General features: G+C 37.3%; 1 protein-coding gene across 1 annotated transcript in view; it reads left to right on the forward strand.

Annotated features, from left to right (window-relative positions):
• The first annotated feature begins 15246 nt into the window (after positions 1-15246).
• Positions 15247-18197, forward strand: part of LOC145989702 (iris-like) — a 60459-nt gene continuing 57508 nt past the window's right edge. The window contains exon 1 of the mRNA XM_083124939.1: positions 15247-15439. Coding sequence (XP_082981065.1) covers positions 15262-15439 — 178 coding nt within the window. The 5' untranslated portion in view covers positions 15247-15261. The remainder of the gene's footprint in view (positions 15440-18197) is intronic.

Here is an 18197-nt window from a genome sequence, read left to right on the forward strand (position 1 = left end):
GGTCTCTCGCATGGTAGTCAGACGCCCTAACGATTGAGCTACCGCATCTTTAAAAAAATCATGGCAAAGCATTTATTTGTAATGTAATTAGCTGTACCTAATGACGCTGTTCAAGCACTGAAAGTACTATTATTACACATACAAAACCGAAATCCTTCAGATCTCAGAGCAAGCAAGGAAAAAACACACGCTCGAAAGTTTCTTTCATTTCAATCTTTGGTGGATAAAATGAAGAGCCAGCCAAGGTTTTTTTTCATATGTAGTGGTATTAAATGTAGAATGTGGGTACATGCGTGTGTTTTAGGGTGACATGCCAATTCTTCGTCCTCCGTGGCGGAATGGTTAGCATAGCGCGTGCTACGATGACAGAAGTTCCGGGTTTGAATCCCGGCCTGGACATGGGTGTTATTTGTGAGTGTCCTATCATCAATTTCATCATAATCATCATTCATCCTCACCTTTGTAATTAGCCAAATGTGGCAGAAATGCGAAGTAAAATAAACTAAATCACACAATCAAACATTCCCATCTCACTCAAAGACCTCGTGAATCCAATCCAAAATGAACTGAATGTGAAAGCGGGTTCAATGCAATAAACCTAACTTAACTGATTAAGGAAATCATTTAGAAGTTTTAAACCTACTTTTCCTTTCAATAAATAGACCCCCAGTGCATTGTTTTCATGCAGAAAAATTTGCATGAAATTGGATCAAGTCTAAACATCACAGTGCCCTTGACAAGTTAACTGGCAAACCATAGAACCTGCAGTGATTCTCATTTCTCTCGTACATTCATCTGATTTTCTTACAGTTTGACTTTAGGGTTTAACTTAAAATGGCGTTGTGTTTGTGTTTCATTGGATATCAAATTAAATTTTAAGCAATTAGTACATAATTCTAATTGATTGATTGATTGATTTAGTTTATTTTACTTCGCGTTTTGTGCCTCTTGGCTAATTTGCGAAGATGGGGATGAGTGATGAAATGATGAAATTGATGAATGGACATTCACAAACAACCAAGCCCGACCGGGATTCGAACCCGGGACCCTTGGCGTTGCAGCGCGATGTGCTAACCACTCGGCCACAGGATCGGGCTGTACATAATTCTAAGTATACCTAATACATAGGTAAAAATAAGTCCTCCTCCCTATGATAAAATCACAAATCGCACTGTTTTAATGTGTAGGAAGCATTTCATTTCACATAGGAATGATATCGCGATGAGACGAGTCGAGAATTGTCACAGCCTCATTTCGTCTCCTGTGTGGTGAGGTCCTTCTCGTTCTTGTTTGTGCTTTTTCTTTGTCTCGGTTTCGGATCAGAAGTTATTAAAACTTTTTCCAGATTCACTTCATGCTCAGATAGGCTAATCAGGCCTGGATCTACAGTTTAAAGTGGAATCCAAAGCACTGAGCATGTGGGACCCCTTAATTACCCACGAAATGTTTTCAGGATAATTAAATAATATTTCGTCTATAGATAGCAATTTTCTACATGGTTCATGCCATCATTTATTAGTGCACAGTTTTTTATATATATATTTTGTTTCATTCAGACCTTGTTTTCAGGCACAAATGGTAATTCTTTTAATAAAAAAATAAATTTATCCTTAAGCCTACCCAGAGAGTAAGAATAACGCACCTTTCGCGATAATTCAGTAACTTGGTGAGGTTTCAATTTTGTAATAGTCCGTAATTCTTCGTTTCCTTAATTCACTTCTTCAATAGACATTTCTTCTACGTTGCTGTTCATTCTTATTTGGTTTCTGATTTGCCAATAGGCGGTACTGGACTATAATCTGAATTAACGAAACTTCGAATGGCATTGGTTTCTATTCGATTAGATATTAAGCACAAGGGCGCCCGCAGAGGGGGTGGAGATATCAGGAAAGACTTCATATAATTCAAATTTTGAAACATGGACGAGGGGTGCCGTGAAAGACAGCAGATTAAGTGCCTATATGCAAATTATCCTAGTGGTGGGGATGCTATGTCAGAATTCTCTTAACTAGGAAAAAGCATCACACCACCTTTCCTCCACTTTAAGTAATGCTGCCCCCCCCCCCCTTTCCTGAGAAAAATCCTGCGGGCGGCCTTGATTAAGCAATTAACATCCAATTATAAGCATGCATAGTATATTGGTAAAAATTAAGAACTGCATGTGAAGTTTAAATGAATGAAAACTACAGTTGAACCTGAGTTCAATAGCATTTATTTTACTAATGTGCAAAGTAAAGTAAAGGTGGGCCATAAGTCAGTTGTCACTAGCAATCGTTAGGCTTTGTTTTGCCTAGCGTAGTGGAAGTCAGTTGTGAACTTGACTAAGCCAAGCGTCAGGTTAACCTTGCAGCAGGTTTTCGCATATGTAGATCCAAACGTGCGCGCAAGAATATAGTTCCACTGAGACGGGTTCTATTCCGACACAACTGCATACTTGCAAGAAAACAGTTATTTAATTTGTAAAATACAGACAAAATAATACATCCATTAGCAGGTGTGGACTTGATCGGTTGCAATCACTGTGCAGACGAACTTGGATCCGCAGATTCGCCCACTGGAGTTTGTATTGAGCTGAGGAATCCCTGAAGCCCAAGTGCGAGTCGAGCAAGACTGAATACGTTGCAGAGCGCGTGGAATCCGTGATACCAGTGTTGCACATCCCACTATTTTAACCCTATGTTTATTGTGATTAATAATCGTGTTATACAGCGGCGAGAATGGCTGAATCAAGCAAGGTCTCCTGTTCAGCGAGTGTTATTGTGGGCTTCATCCGAAGGGAAAAGCTCTTCAAATCAAGCAAGTTGTTTAAAATGCATAATCCTCCTTACGGAAACAAGATCAAAGTAAAATGGGGCGTGAGGTGATTTGCCGTCAATGGGCGCACGAACTGTATCCCCGGTGTTGAATGATTTGCGGTTTGAGTTTAGGAAGAGGAAACGATTGTTTGTTGTTTGACTACAAAAGAATGTCCTCGGTATTAAAAGATATCCCCGTGAGAAGAAACATGTTTATTATTTGGACCAGACGTGCTTTAACTCTGGGAGGGGCGTGGGCGTTATATTGATTTTTTTTTTTTATATATATATATCACCATGCAAAACCACCGCCAGGGCTGAAGAAACCGACGAGAAAGGGAGAGGGGAAGGGGGAGGCTTATTGTTTCACCCACTGGCGGCAATGACGTCTTTGTTGAAGGCGCATATATGTTAGAGGTCTGCACGGGCCTAAATTGTAAGGCCCGAGTCCGGCCCGGCCCGAGGAAAAGAAACCCGAACCCGACCCGAGTCCGATAATAAGTAAACATGAGCCCGGCCCGAGCCCGAAAACATAATTAAAATTACTTTCCAATTCAGCATTTGAAAAAAAAATGGGCACTGTTGTACTTCGTTAACTAGCTGTTATAAAAAAATATATTCTCATTCTCGAAGTAAACCATAATTTCAGTAATTAAAAATTATTTTTCGATGACAATATTCGCTAACAAAATAGCCACGAGGCCCGGGCCCGACCCGAGCCCGAGAAGTTCTGGTTATTTATGGCCCGAGTCCGGCCCGCGGGCCGGGCCGGGCCTAGGCCCGAGGGCCTGGCCCGAGCCCGTGCAGACCTCTAATATATGTACTGTTCCGTGCAAGGAAAGGGATGGATGATTAGCAAGAAATGGACAGACCAGGATTTGAATCCTGGTTTAGTGTAGTGATTCATAACTTGTAACCAGAATTATAGCAGCAGACAATGCACCTGATTGTATATATCCACAATAACAAATCATACTTTTTTTTTTGCTGGTATAACTTGAAGTGCGTGTGTCTTACAGTAACAAAGGTTTTCATAAACGTATTTTTTTATAAACCAAAAACAATAATTTGTCATTAAATTCAAGAGGGCCTGTCGTTTACTTATATCTTTGTTTATTTTTATTTTTGCGTGCTCGAAATATACACACATGCTCATGGGCGTCCGGAAGGGGGGCAAGGGGGCCGTTCCCTCCCTGGAAAATGAAAGTCAACCAAAAATTATGTATTTCACACATATAATTTCATTTTAGCCACAATAATATGTGTTAATTATTGCATTAACACAATAAATTCAAATTTAAGCAATGTTATTAGGGAACTACACTCTTTTGGGGGAAATGTGACTTGTTTGCCCCCCCTGGGAAAAATACTCTCATGTTTCGAAGATATTTCGCATTTATATTAAGTAATGACACATTTTTTTAAATAATTTATGCGCCGAAAGTACTTCTAAAATGTTATGTTTCAGGAGACAAGAAGAAACACAAATATATTCCGCTTGACATGCATGCGGGTTTTGATGTGTTGTGCGGTTGGCAATACTGTGGATTTTCTCAGTGTCTGCGATGTAAGCAGCTCGGCGGTTGAGGCAAGACTGGCACGGAAGATTCTGTGCTCAGTTCCCGCGCGGATTGATACATAAAACCTGCTGCAAACTTAGCCTGACGCTTGGTTTAGTGCGTATTACCCAGCATTCTTATATTGGGTAATACGCACTAGTCAAATTCACAACTGACTTCCACTACGCTAGGCAAGACAAAATCTAACGACTGCTAGTGACAACTAAGTTATGGCCCACCTGGTATAAGCGATGCCCAAATCTGCAGTTTTAGTATTATGTGGATTAGCATCCATCAACTTCCCGTATAAATTTTACTTTCTGTTCAAGCGTGTAACTTTTCCTCTTTCTGTTGTCCATGTCGGACCAGTAGTAACGGAAACCTGTCACTTCTGTGGTATTGTTGTAGCTTGTTTCTTACAAATCAACTGTATTTTATGAAAATTAGTTCGTTTAACACCGAATTACATGAAGCTAAAACTTCAGACTTCAAACTGTTACGTACCCAATAGGACCAAGTAATGTGAATAGTTTGCCAAAGACGAATAGAGGTGGCAGCACCAGGCGTGCAAGGTTAAGAATTGGCATAATATATGTGAATAACTCTATAAATAAGAACAAAGCAAATTGGAAAGATGAAAAACAATAGAATATATTATAAGAAGACAAAGAATAAATATGAAAGAAGTAAATTAACATATATATTTTATAAATCAAATCAGTTATCACATGTAAGTTAATATGAAAATTAAGGAAGTCAAAGCACTGATACAAGTTTGTGTCTTTGAACAGATCTCGAATCTGTTAGATTGATTTACCATTCCTATAGGGGAAATTTTGTTTACATCAGTGGCGAGCGCGTTCTGATCGACGCCCCACAGCACTTTTTGGTTGCGCAGTTTAACTGTAGCACCTACTTGGATGCGCATGTCAATCGGCTGCAACAAGTATACACTCTGTTGCACCTAGTTAGTGGTGGCGCGTTCCGATCGAAGCCCCAAGGGAGGATATTAGTATTATTCCCAAAGCTTAGAGGAAAAAGTTGGAAAAGGATAAAGGAATTCGTTAAATAGTCAAAACCGAAATAAATTGAAATCCAGAGGGAAGTCCAGATCCTCCATATTGAGAAGGAAGTCTAGATCCAGACTGTCCATTGAGAAGGAAGTTACGATCCTGACCGTCCACCAAGAAGGAAGTCCCGATCCAGAACGTCCATTAAGAGGGAAGTCCAGATCCTCCATATCAAGAAGGAAGTCCCGACCCAGAACGTCCATTAAGAGGGAAGTCCAGACCGCCCATTGAGAAGGAAGTCCCGATCCAGATCTGCCCACTACGAAGGAAGTACATATAGAAGAATATCCAAATAAAGAAAATAAATAATAAAAAGAATATTGAGATGAAAATTGACTAACGAGAAAATTATAGAAGAATGTAGCTTATCATGTAAAATTCTTACTCCATGTATCCTGTGTTTACATAATATATTCGTTTAAACGTCTCCATTGGAAGGCATCCTGTCTGGTTTCGTTGTCTACAAAGAACCCTACCCTGTAGATAAGCTAGCTGAGTTTTAAGTTTAAGGTTTATGTACCTTTGCACCAAATGAAGGTAGCATGAATAAATGGCGACCAACTTTTGGGGCTAGAGAATTAGGAACCAGACAGCGAAGAGAGAAAGAATAATTGAAAATGGAGGAAAAGGATAAAGATGGAAATGAGAATGGAGAAGCTACAATGAAGGAAGACAGAGAAAATAGGGAAACTTTCATTTGTTGCGGAGAGGAAGGAAACAAAGAAGAAATTATTGTTTGTACCACATGTAAAGAAATGAGACATTGGATGTGCGAAGGAATAAGAAAGGAAAAATATATATCAATAAGCGAAAGGGAAGAAGGATACGTAGGTAAGAACTGCAAGAAAGAAAAGTTGAAAGAAAAACAAAAGAAGACAGAAGAAATAAACTTAATAGAATTGTTTCAAAAGATGTCAATGCAAATGGAAGTTAACGCACAAAGATTAGAAGAGAAATTAGAAGAAAAGTTAGAAGAAAGTAATAGAAAGGCGGAAGAGAACAACAGAGAAGTAAAAGAAAAGTTAGAAGAAAATAGCAAGGAAGTGAAAGAAAGGCTCGACGAAAATAGTAGAAAATTAGAAGCAGTAAGAAATGAAAGCAAGAAAATGTACGAGAAAATAACCGAGACATGTGAAGCAAATAGAAGATCATTGGAAAAGAAGATAGAAGAAACAACATTGCTAATTGAAAACAAAAGCGTGGATATAAATAGGACGATCAAGGAAGAAGTTTCAAAACTTAGAGAGGAGAATATACACAGAACCGACAGTATGGAAAGAAAAATTGTTGAAAATGAATCGCAAATAGAAGCAGTATCTTCCAGAATAGCAGAAAACGAAGATAAGATAGAAGTAGCAGTTTCAAGAACAGAAGAAAATGACAGCAAGACAGAAGTAGCCGTTTCCAGAATAGAAGTAAACGAAGACAAGATAGAAGAATCGAAGGTCCTGATAGAAGATAGAAGTTGGAAGATGAAAGAAGAAAGTTCCAATGACAAGTATGACAGCAAGATAGAAGAAGTAGCTATAAAATTACGAGAAGAAAACACTCAGGAACTTAAAGAGGTCAAAGAAGTGGAAGATGAGAAAATAGAAGAAGAAGAAAGAGGAATAGAAAGAGATGAAAAATTTAGTTGTCAATGTAATGATGAAGAGATCAATGTCGAAATGAAGATGAAAGAAGAAATTTCCAGTGACGAGTCTCTGACGGAGGAAGAAAAGAAGCATACGCCTAACCGAAGATGTAAACAAAGAAAGAAGAAAAGTAAAATGAAATTTAGATATATTCACGTAAAGACATGGAAGAAGAAGAAGAGAAAGAAATTAAAAATAGAAAAGAACCTGAAGAAAGTTAAGAATATGAAAAGAAGGGTCGGCATAGATCAAATGGATTCTGATGCTACTTCGCCAAAGAGAAGGAAGAAGAAGACGAGACGGAAAAGACAAGGAGAGCATGCATTTGATGAAGATGTAGAACGTAAGAAGAAATCTTGGCAGAAACCAGATTGGAAGAAGAGAGAAATGAAAGTAATTTCTTTACTGGAAGAAAGTTGGAAGAGGAGGAAGAAGGATCTTCAGAAGAATAGAAAAGAAAATAGAAGAAAGAAAAGAAAAGAGGAAGAGAAAAGGAAAACAAGACATTGACAAGCAACGCGTATTTGAAAGAATCGGAAGGAACAAATAAGACTTAATAGTACAAAGGAAGGAGATGTTATGATTTACAGACTGGCAAGCGTACGTTTCTAGAATTATTAAAGTTGTCTGAAAAAGTTCCAGTTCACCAGAAGAAAAATTCGTGGAATTATAAGTTTGGGCAAATGATAATGATTTATTGGAAAGAAGAAAATTTTAGTTCTTTAATGTTAGTTCCTGTAAGAAGATATATATATATAATACCCATCGTTGGAGGAAAATCTATTCTGCAAGTGATATCTTAAGAAAGAATAATGAGTGCTAATTTATGTCACCACTCCATTGATCAAACCTGTAAAAAGAAGAGATGCCAAAGAAAGTAATATGGAAAATGGATGTAAACTTTTCAATTGTACGAACAGAAGAGAAAGAAGAGAACAGTTAGGCACAGAAGGAAGTTAATCATGAAGAAAACTCTCAGGAAAAGGAGAAGAAAATATGAAAGAAGATCGAATAGTATCAGTAAAATATATTCTTTGTAAGCTTAGACGATTAAAGGTCATCGTGTATTTAGAAAAGTGCAAATGAAATGGGTTGTAATCCCAGAAGTTGAAGAAGAATCTGTCGTATTCCGAGAATTGGGTTGTAATCCCAGGAAATAAATATATCTAGATACATGCTGATATGAAAGTTCAGGCTGATGTGAAGAATTATTGTAGCTGATGGAAACACGTATATGGTCAACTTAGAGAACAGAGAGAGTTCTTCGAAATGGAAAAATCTGAGCTAACTGATAATCTGTAGAGATATTGCTGAAAGAAGAAAAGGGTGAAACGAAAATTACTTTTTGGCAGGACATCGTCAGGTAAATACTATCTTGGAGAGATTAGACGAGCAGACTTGTAGGAGGTGAACTATTGAAGAATTATATTTTGTAACTAAAAATAATTGAAGAGGTCACGAATTTTTCTGGAACGTGGTGATAAGATATCTAGAAACAAAAAATAGAAAGAAGAGAGAGAATTTAGACAACATTAGAAGATATAATAGTACAGAAGAGAAGAAAGAAAGCATCAAGAAGAAATAATAGATTTGTACATATATAATTTGAAAAAAAAATTGTATCTGCATATATATATTACGAGAATTTTTTTTTATGGCCAACGGGGGGAATATTGTGTTACGTACCCAATAGGACCAAGTAATGTGAATAGTTTGCCAAAGACGAATAGAGGTGGCAGCACCAGGCGTGCAAGGTTAAGAATTGGCATAATATATGTGAATAACTCTATAAATAAGAACAAAGCAAATTGGAAAGATGAAAAACAATAGAATATATTATAAGAAGACAAAGAATAAATATGAAAGAAGTAAATTAACATATATATTTTATAAATCAAATCAGTTATCACATGTAAGTTAATATGAAAATTAAGGAAGTCAAAGCACTGATACAAGTTTGTGTCTTTGAACAGATCTCGAATCTGTTAGATTGATTTACCATTCCTATAGGGGAAATTTTGTTTACATCAGTGGCGAGCGCGTTCTGATCGACGCCCCACAGCACTTTTTGGTTGCGCAGTTTAACTGTAGCACCTACTTGGATGCGCATGTCAATCGGCTGCAACAAGTATACACTCTGTTGCACCTAGTTAGTGGTGGCGCGTTCCGATCGAAGCCCCAAGGGAGGATATTAGTATTATTCCCAAAGCTTAGAGGAAAAAGTTGGAAAAGGATAAAGGAATTCGTTAAATAGTCAAAACCGAAATAAATTGAAATCCAGAGGGAAGTCCAGATCCTCCATATTGAGAAGGAAGTCTAGATCCAGACTGTCCATTGAGAAGGAAGTTACGATCCTGACCGTCCACCAAGAAGGAAGTCCCGATCCAGAACGTCCATTAAGAGGGAAGTCCAGATCCTCCATATCAAGAAGGAAGTCCCGACCCAGAACGTCCATTAAGAGGGAAGTCCAGACCGCCCATTGAGAAGGAAGTCCCGATCCAGATCTGCCCACTACGAAGGAAGTACATATAGAAGAATATCCAAATAAAGAAAATAAATAATAAAAAGAATATTGAGATGAAAATTGACTAACGAGAAAATTATAGAAGAATGTAGCTTATCATGTAAAATTCTTACTCCATGTATCCTGTGTTTACATAATATATTCGTTTAAACGTCTCCATTGGAAGGCATCCTGTCTGGTTTCGTTGTCTACAAAGAACCCTACCCTGTAGATAAGCTAGCTGAGTTTTAAGTTTAAGGTTTATGTACCTTTGCACCAAATGAAGGTAGCATGAATAAATGGCGACCAACTTTTGGGGCTAGAGAATTAGGAACCAGACAGCGAAGAGAGAAAGAATAATTGAAAATGGAGGAAAAGGATAAAGATGGAAATGAGAATGGAGAAGCTACAATGAAGGAAGACAGAGAAAATAGGGAAACTTTCATTTGTTGCGGAGAGGAAGGAAACAAAGAAGAAATTATTGTTTGTACCACATGTAAAGAAATGAGACATTGGATGTGCGAAGGAATAAGAAAGGAAAAATATATATCAATAAGCGAAAGGGAAGAAGGATACGTAGGTAAGAACTGCAAGAAAGAAAAGTTGAAAGAAAAACAAAAGAAGACAGAAGAAATAAACTTAATAGAATTGTTTCAAAAGATGTCAATGCAAATGGAAGTTAACGCACAAAGATTAGAAGAGAAATTAGAAGAAAAGTTAGAAGAAAGTAATAGAAAGGCGGAAGAGAACAACAGAGAAGTAAAAGAAAAGTTAGAAGAAAATAGCAAGGAAGTGAAAGAAAGGCTCGACGAAAATAGTAGAAAATTAGAAGCAGTAAGAAATGAAAGCAAGAAAATGTACGAGAAAATAACCGAGACATGTGAAGCAAATAGAAGATCATTGGAAAAGAAGATAGAAGAAACAACATTGCTAATTGAAAACAAAAGCGTGGATATAAATAGGACGATCAAGGAAGAAGTTTCAAAACTTAGAGAGGAGAATATACACAGAACCGACAGTATGGAAAGAAAAATTGTTGAAAATGAATCGCAAATAGAAGCAGTATCTTCCAGAATAGCAGAAAACGAAGATAAGATAGAAGTAGCAGTTTCAAGAACAGAAGAAAATGACAGCAAGACAGAAGTAGCCGTTTCCAGAATAGAAGTAAACGAAGACAAGATAGAAGAATCGAAGGTCCTGATAGAAGATAGAAGTTGGAAGATGAAAGAAGAAAGTTCCAATGACAAGTATGACAGCAAGATAGAAGAAGTAGCTATAAAATTACGAGAAGAAAACACTCAGGAACTTAAAGAGGTCAAAGAAGTGGAAGATGAGAAAATAGAAGAAGAAGAAAGAGGAATAGAAAGAGATGAAAAATTTAGTTGTCAATGTAATGATGAAGAGATCAATGTCGAAATGAAGATGAAAGAAGAAATTTCCAGTGACGAGTCTCTGACGGAGGAAGAAAAGAAGCATACGCCTAACCGAAGATGTAAACAAAGAAAGAAGAAAAGTAAAATGAAATTTAGATATATTCACGTAAAGACATGGAAGAAGAAGAAGAGAAAGAAATTAAAAATAGAAAAGAACCTGAAGAAAGTTAAGAATATGAAAAGAAGGGTCGGCATAGATCAAATGGATTCTGATGCTACTTCGCCAAAGAGAAGGAAGAAGAAGACGAGACGGAAAAGACAAGGAGAGCATGCATTTGATGAAGATGTAGAACGTAAGAAGAAATCTTGGCAGAAACCAGATTGGAAGAAGAGAGAAATGAAAGTAATTTCTTTACTGGAAGAAAGTTGGAAGAGGAGGAAGAAGGATCTTCAGAAGAATAGAAAAGAAAATAGAAGAAAGAAAAGAAAAGAGGAAGAGAAAAGGAAAACAAGACATTGACAAGCAACGCGTATTTGAAAGAATCGGAAGGAACAAATAAGACTTAATAGTACAAAGGAAGGAGATGTTATGATTTACAGACTGGCAAGCGTACGTTTCTAGAATTATTAAAGTTGTCTGAAAAAGTTCCAGTTCACCAGAAGAAAAATTCGTGGAATTATAAGTTTGGGCAAATGATAATGATTTATTGGAAAGAAGAAAATTTTAGTTCTTTAATGTTAGTTCCTGTAAGAAGATATATATATATAATACCCATCGTTGGAGGAAAATCTATTCTGCAAGTGATATCTTAAGAAAGAATAATGAGTGCTAATTTATGTCACCACTCCATTGATCAAACCTGTAAAAAGAAGAGATGCCAAAGAAAGTAATATGGAAAATGGATGTAAACTTTTCAATTGTACGAACAGAAGAGAAAGAAGAGAACAGTTAGGCACAGAAGGAAGTTAATCATGAAGAAAACTCTCAGGAAAAGGAGAAGAAAATATGAAAGAAGATCGAATAGTATCAGTAAAATATATTCTTTGTAAGCTTAGACGATTAAAGGTCATCGTGTATTTAGAAAAGTGCAAATGAAATGGGTTGTAATCCCAGAAGTTGAAGAAGAATCTGTCGTATTCCGAGAATTGGGTTGTAATCCCAGGAAATAAATATATCTAGATACATGCTGATATGAAAGTTCAGGCTGATGTGAAGAATTATTGTAGCTGATGGAAACACGTATATGGTCAACTTAGAGAACAGAGAGAGTTCTTCGAAATGGAAAAATCTGAGCTAACTGATAATCTGTAGAGATATTGCTGAAAGAAGAAAAGGGTGAAACGAAAATTACTTTTTGGCAGGACATCGTCAGGTAAATACTATCTTGGAGAGATTAGACGAGCAGACTTGTAGGAGGTGAACTATTGAAGAATTATATTTTGTAACTAAAAATAATTGAAGAGGTCACGAATTTTTCTGGAACGTGGTGATAAGATATCTAGAAACAAAAAATAGAAAGAAGAGAGAGAATTTAGACAACATTAGAAGATATAATAGTACAGAAGAGAAGAAAGAAAGCATCAAGAAGAAATAATAGATTTGTACATATATAATTTGAAAAAAAAATTGTATCTGCATATATATATTACGAGAATTTTTTTTTATGGCCAACGGGGGGAATATTGTGTTACGTACCCAATAGGACCAAGTAATGTGAATAGTTTGCCAAAGACGAATAGAGGTGGCAGCACCAGGCGTGCAAGGTTAAGAATTGGCATAATATATGTGAATAACTCTATAAATAAGAACAAAGCAAATTGGAAAGATGAAAAACAATAGAATATATTATAAGAAGACAAAGAATAAATATGAAAGAAGTAAATTAACATATATATTTTATAAATCAAATCAGTTATCACATGTAAGTTAATATGAAAATTAAGGAAGTCAAAGCACTGATACAAGTTTGTGTCTTTGAACAGATCTCGAATCTGTTAGATTGATTTACCATTCCTATAGGGGAAATTTTGTTTACATCAGTGGCGAGCGCGTTCTGATCGACGCCCCACAGCACTTTTTGGTTGCGCAGTTTAACTGTAGCACCTACTTGGATGCGCATGTCAATCGGCTGCAACAAGTATACACTCTGTTGCACCTAGTTAGTGGTGGCGCGTTCCGATCGAAGCCCCAAGGGAGGATATTAGTATTATTCCCAAAGCTTAGAGGAAAAAGTTGGAAAAGGATAAAGGAATTCGTTAAATAGTCAAAACCGAAATAAATTGAAATCCAGAGGGAAGTCCAGATCCTCCATATTGAGAAGGAAGTCTAGATCCAGACTGTCCATTGAGAAGGAAGTTACGATCCTGACCGTCCACCAAGAAGGAAGTCCCGATCCAGAACGTCCATTAAGAGGGAAGTCCAGATCCTCCATATCAAGAAGGAAGTCCCGACCCAGAACGTCCATTAAGAGGGAAGTCCAGACCGCCCATTGAGAAGGAAGTCCCGATCCAGATCTGCCCACTACGAAGGAAGTACATATAGAAGAATATCCAAATAAAGAAAATAAATAATAAAAAGAATATTGAGATGAAAATTGACTAACGAGAAAATTATAGAAGAATGTAGCTTATCATGTAAAATTCTTACTCCATGTATCCTGTGTTTACATAATATATTCGTTTAAACGTCTCCATTGGAAGGCATCCTGTCTGGTTTCGTTGTCTACAAAGAACCCTACCCTGTAGATAAGCTAGCTGAGTTTTAAGTTTAAGGTTTATGTACCTTTGCACCAAATGAAGGTAGCAAAACAGTATAACGAAAATCCATATTAAAACCCGCACTAAACAAAAGAGATAAACACCCAACTCTCATTTTGAAATTTTTCAGATTATCGAACATATAAACATAAAAGACAAGATACAAATCCATAACGTTAAGTGCAATTCAATACATACAATACACAACATAAAAATAAGAAAATGAAATACCATTTATCGTTAAATCTTAACTTTGTCTTGAATAGTAGCTGATAGCTTTATTACTGATATGTACTTTGCGTAAGGGAATGCAAAATCTACATCAATTTTATCCTTAACAATACTATTATGTAGTCTACACATACTAATAACCACAGAATTATGATGGACCAAATTTTTGGAAAAAGTGTATATAAACGGTTGACGCAATCTTAATGACTGAGGTTTAGTACAGAAGTTTAATCTTTGCAAGAAAGAAATTAAGGAAATTTAAATTTTTACTATTCCATTACCTATGTAAATTGTGCTTTCAAATGTCTTGCAGCATTATAATTTGTTCAGTATCATGATCAAGAAATGTGTTCTTTAATAAATTTGCAACCATCTAGCGTATTTATTCCTTTTAACAATTCCATTTATTTGGCATAAGATGACGTGGGGATCACCTCTCTTCCAAGGAGAATGCCCGTGATGGATAAAAGCATGAATAAAGTTAGCCACAGCTAGCCCCCCAAGCGGACAGGCAAAACTGCGCCTATGATGTATAGTGAGATGCACAAGTATTGCTCGGCAAAATGTCCACGTCTATTTTAATTAATATTCCCCCTGTATCCTGCGTATTATTAATCAATGCGCTCTTCAGTATTGGCGACGTGTAAAGATTGTCAGCAACTTATTTGGCGTTTTGTATCAATTCTTGTAGTTCTGATTGCGTAAAACAAAGGTAATAAACATGCTGATGGACAATTTGCTTGGTAATACTTATGTATCCCACTGTACTATCTGGAAGAGAGATTGACATTTGTGTGCTTACTGGAAAGTCACCCCTTCTAGTGTTGAAGTAGGCTACAGATATCTTCCATTTATAACACTTTTATAATCACTTACAACCATAAAACTACAATAGATAATTTAGGATAACATAGAATATAATACAAAATAAAATTTTCAAAAATAATCAAACGTAATAGAGCATTGAGATTTATTATTTTATCTACAAAAACAGTACCAAATCTTATTTGTTATGGAAGGTTTAATATCGAAATATACTTTTCAGACACCCTGCATTTCTCCCAATCTGGGATGGGTTCTACAAACAAGCTGTACTTAAAACGAACTTCTATAGAAACACACCGACACTAAACCAAAGAATTTGCGAAAGGTGATATCCTTATCTTCAGCTGTTTCATTTCCTTTAAAAGATATGCTTACGACATCTTTTGGGAATTAATTCGTAACATCGTAAGCGCTGCTACATTGAACTTAACAGCAGACAATGGACATAATTTGGTTACAGAACACCGTGTCTTATTGGGGAGCGCTACCTTGGAGAAGCTAATACTATCTAACAATGAACGAGTGCCGATTTCGTGATGATAAAATCAGTCCAATGCTGACTGCTGTAAAATTCTACGAGCAAGCCATTAGTTTTGACTGCACGAGGAATCGTCGAATACAGGCAGTTCGCTTCTTGCAGCTGCGAACAATGGTCTCTTCTGAACAACTGCCTCGAAGGAGGTTTCAGTGTGGTAAGTACTAGACGTTTTGTTCGGAAGCTTTTGTGTTGGTTTTTCAGTGCTTTTAGATTGCGATTGGAGATGTTGCTTATGTTTTGCTAATAGCCGTGGTTATAGCCTTTGTAGTCTACGGCGGCGTTAATAGTGACGCCGTATTGTCAACCTTACATGTAGTACACCCAACGGCGAAAGAAACAGTAGGCGAATTGCCCACCACCATTTTCATTCGGTTGAATTACACAATGTGTTGACAAATAAGTGAAATAAAGACGTCAATAAGCAGAGAACAATGCCTGCTTCGAACCAACATAGTTTGATTCCTTAAAACAACACAGGATGTAGAATAAAAAAGTAATGAAAATAGCTGTGGACAATTTGCTTACCAGTATCTTTGCCGTTGACTGTACAAACTTGGTGTTGGTAGAATTTGAATTGATGTGTTAAATCCACTTTATGCACAGATAGGCTAATCAGGACTGTATCTACAGTTTAAAGTGGGATCCAAACAGTGGCGTCTCCTGAACGCATGTGGTGCATGCTGCGCATGCGTCAATTGTGGAAAAAAGGACAGCTTGCTCTGCGACGACATTCATGAGCAATTCTACATTCTAATTTCTTCATATAGGAGAAGTATTTATTTTACACGAGAGCGCTGAACTAAGCTTAATTTCTTGGATCTGAAATGACGCATGCGTCAATTGTTAGTATTGTAAAATAATTACTTTCTTTCACTTCAGATCCAAGAAATGTAATATAAGCTTAGTTGAGCGCTCTCGTGTAAAATAAATACTTCTCCTATATAAAGAAATTAGAATGTAGAAATGCTCATTAATGTCGTCGCAGAGCAGGCTATCCTTTTTCCCACAATTGACGCATGCGCAGCAAGCACCGCATGCGTTCACGAGACGCCTCTGGATCCAAACCACTGTGCAATGAACCTCAACCAGGTATCGAACCTGGGATCCCTTGATTACAAGGCGACAACGTTACCACTATGCTATCGGGGAGACCTGCTGATGTTTGAGTAGCAACATTTAAGAGTGTATTAACTTTCACCGTTTATGTTTTTGGATCAGTCCTAACCATTAACAGTACTTATAAAGGTTTTATAACATTTGTATAATGCATTTATTTGTGTACTTCTTGCTTTATACAGTATTTGCGAAAGATAAGTTTAAAGAAGTTGGTTCATTGTTTGAATTGTTTAATTTATCTTACTTCGCTTTTCTGACACTTTTGGTTAATCGCGAAGATGAGAATGAGCCAGGCCCGTACCCAGCGTTTTTTAAGGGAGGGGCCAGCACCATTGAAGGGCGACGATAATTCTATGTTTAGAGAATAATATATTTAGAAATTAAATTATACTGTATTACCAATTATTATTACAGTAAAGAAATGTCAATGTGAGTTAACTAAAGAGAAAGAGACATTTTCGTCTCGGGTAGCCTTTAAACTGAAACTACCCAATATTGCAGACTGCAGGCTTCTGGATCCTGCCTCTCTACACAACATTTATGCAAGAACAAAATGCATTTCTTTACAAATTCGACAAGTCGTCGATATTCGTAGCTTTTTACAAGTTCAAATAAAACTTTTTCATGGTTCGAGGGGGGGGGTCATGGCCCCTCCCCTTGTTACGGGCCTGGAATGAGTGATGATGAAATTGGTGAAGGGACAATCATAAAGAAACACCCTTGCCCAGACCGGGATTCGAACCCTCCACCCTTGGCGTCGTAGCACGCTGTGCTAACCACTCCGCCACAGAGGTTGGCTGAAAGAAGTTGGATTCACTGCTTCTCCTGTGAAAATAATGTAGATTGAACCCATGGTGTACTTTTTCCAGTGCATGTACTTTTTTTTTTTTGTAGAAATATTACAGGTCTGTCTTGCGTTCGATCACCACCACCGGTAAACAATAAATTGTTCACTTGAAGACGGGATAAGAAATGATCCCTCAAAACGTAATGTTAAGGCTGGTTTACATTGTTCATGTAAGCGGGAGAGTTACTGGAACTAGTTACTGGCCTGTCTGCTCGACTCGACCCTTCTACGGAGATTAGCTATTTACACACTTTCTACTCGACTCCAGCAAAGTGGGAGAGTGGCTGCAGCTGTTTGGTGCTCTTTCGACAGAATGAACCCATTGACGTCGTTGACGATTTAAAAATAAAGTTCTGAAACGGTTCACACACTTTTTTTTAACGAGAAATGAATACAATACACGAGGAGGACATGTCTGGAAAGAAAACTAATTTCCTTAATTTCTCTACTTTCGATCTTCTTGGTTGTACGTAGAACGTAAATTCCTTATTTTTAATTTTACTTCTCCTAAACCAAATACATCAAGTCTTATCTCCTACGCTCATAGCCTCATACGCCCGTAGTTTATTCTGTTTGTTAACAGACTCTATACTGTCCTCAGAAAGTGTTTACATTGACCGAATGGTCGGTCGAGTCGCTGTCCTCCGTGGACAGACACTCGACTGTCCTGAGAGTGAGTACTGGCTCCAATGCTCTCCCCACTACACGGGGAGAGTAGCTCGTTTTACCCTATTCGCTCCAGCTACTCTCCCGTCTACTCGACCAATGTAATCCAGGCTTTAGAATGAATGCTTTGTTTTATTTTTATTTAGCGTTGCTTTTGTGCCACTTTTGGCTAATCGCGACGATGAGAATGAGTGATTAAATTTATGAATAGACGCTCACAAAGAACACACATGTTCAGGCCTGATCTGAACCCGGAATTCCTGGCGTCGATGTGCCAGCTACT

Source organism: Lepisma saccharinum, chromosome 7, assembly GCF_977018435.1.
Source record: "Lepisma saccharinum chromosome 7, izLepSacc3.1, whole genome shotgun sequence".
NCBI lineage: Eukaryota > Metazoa > Arthropoda > Insecta > Zygentoma > Lepismatidae > Lepisma > Lepisma saccharinum.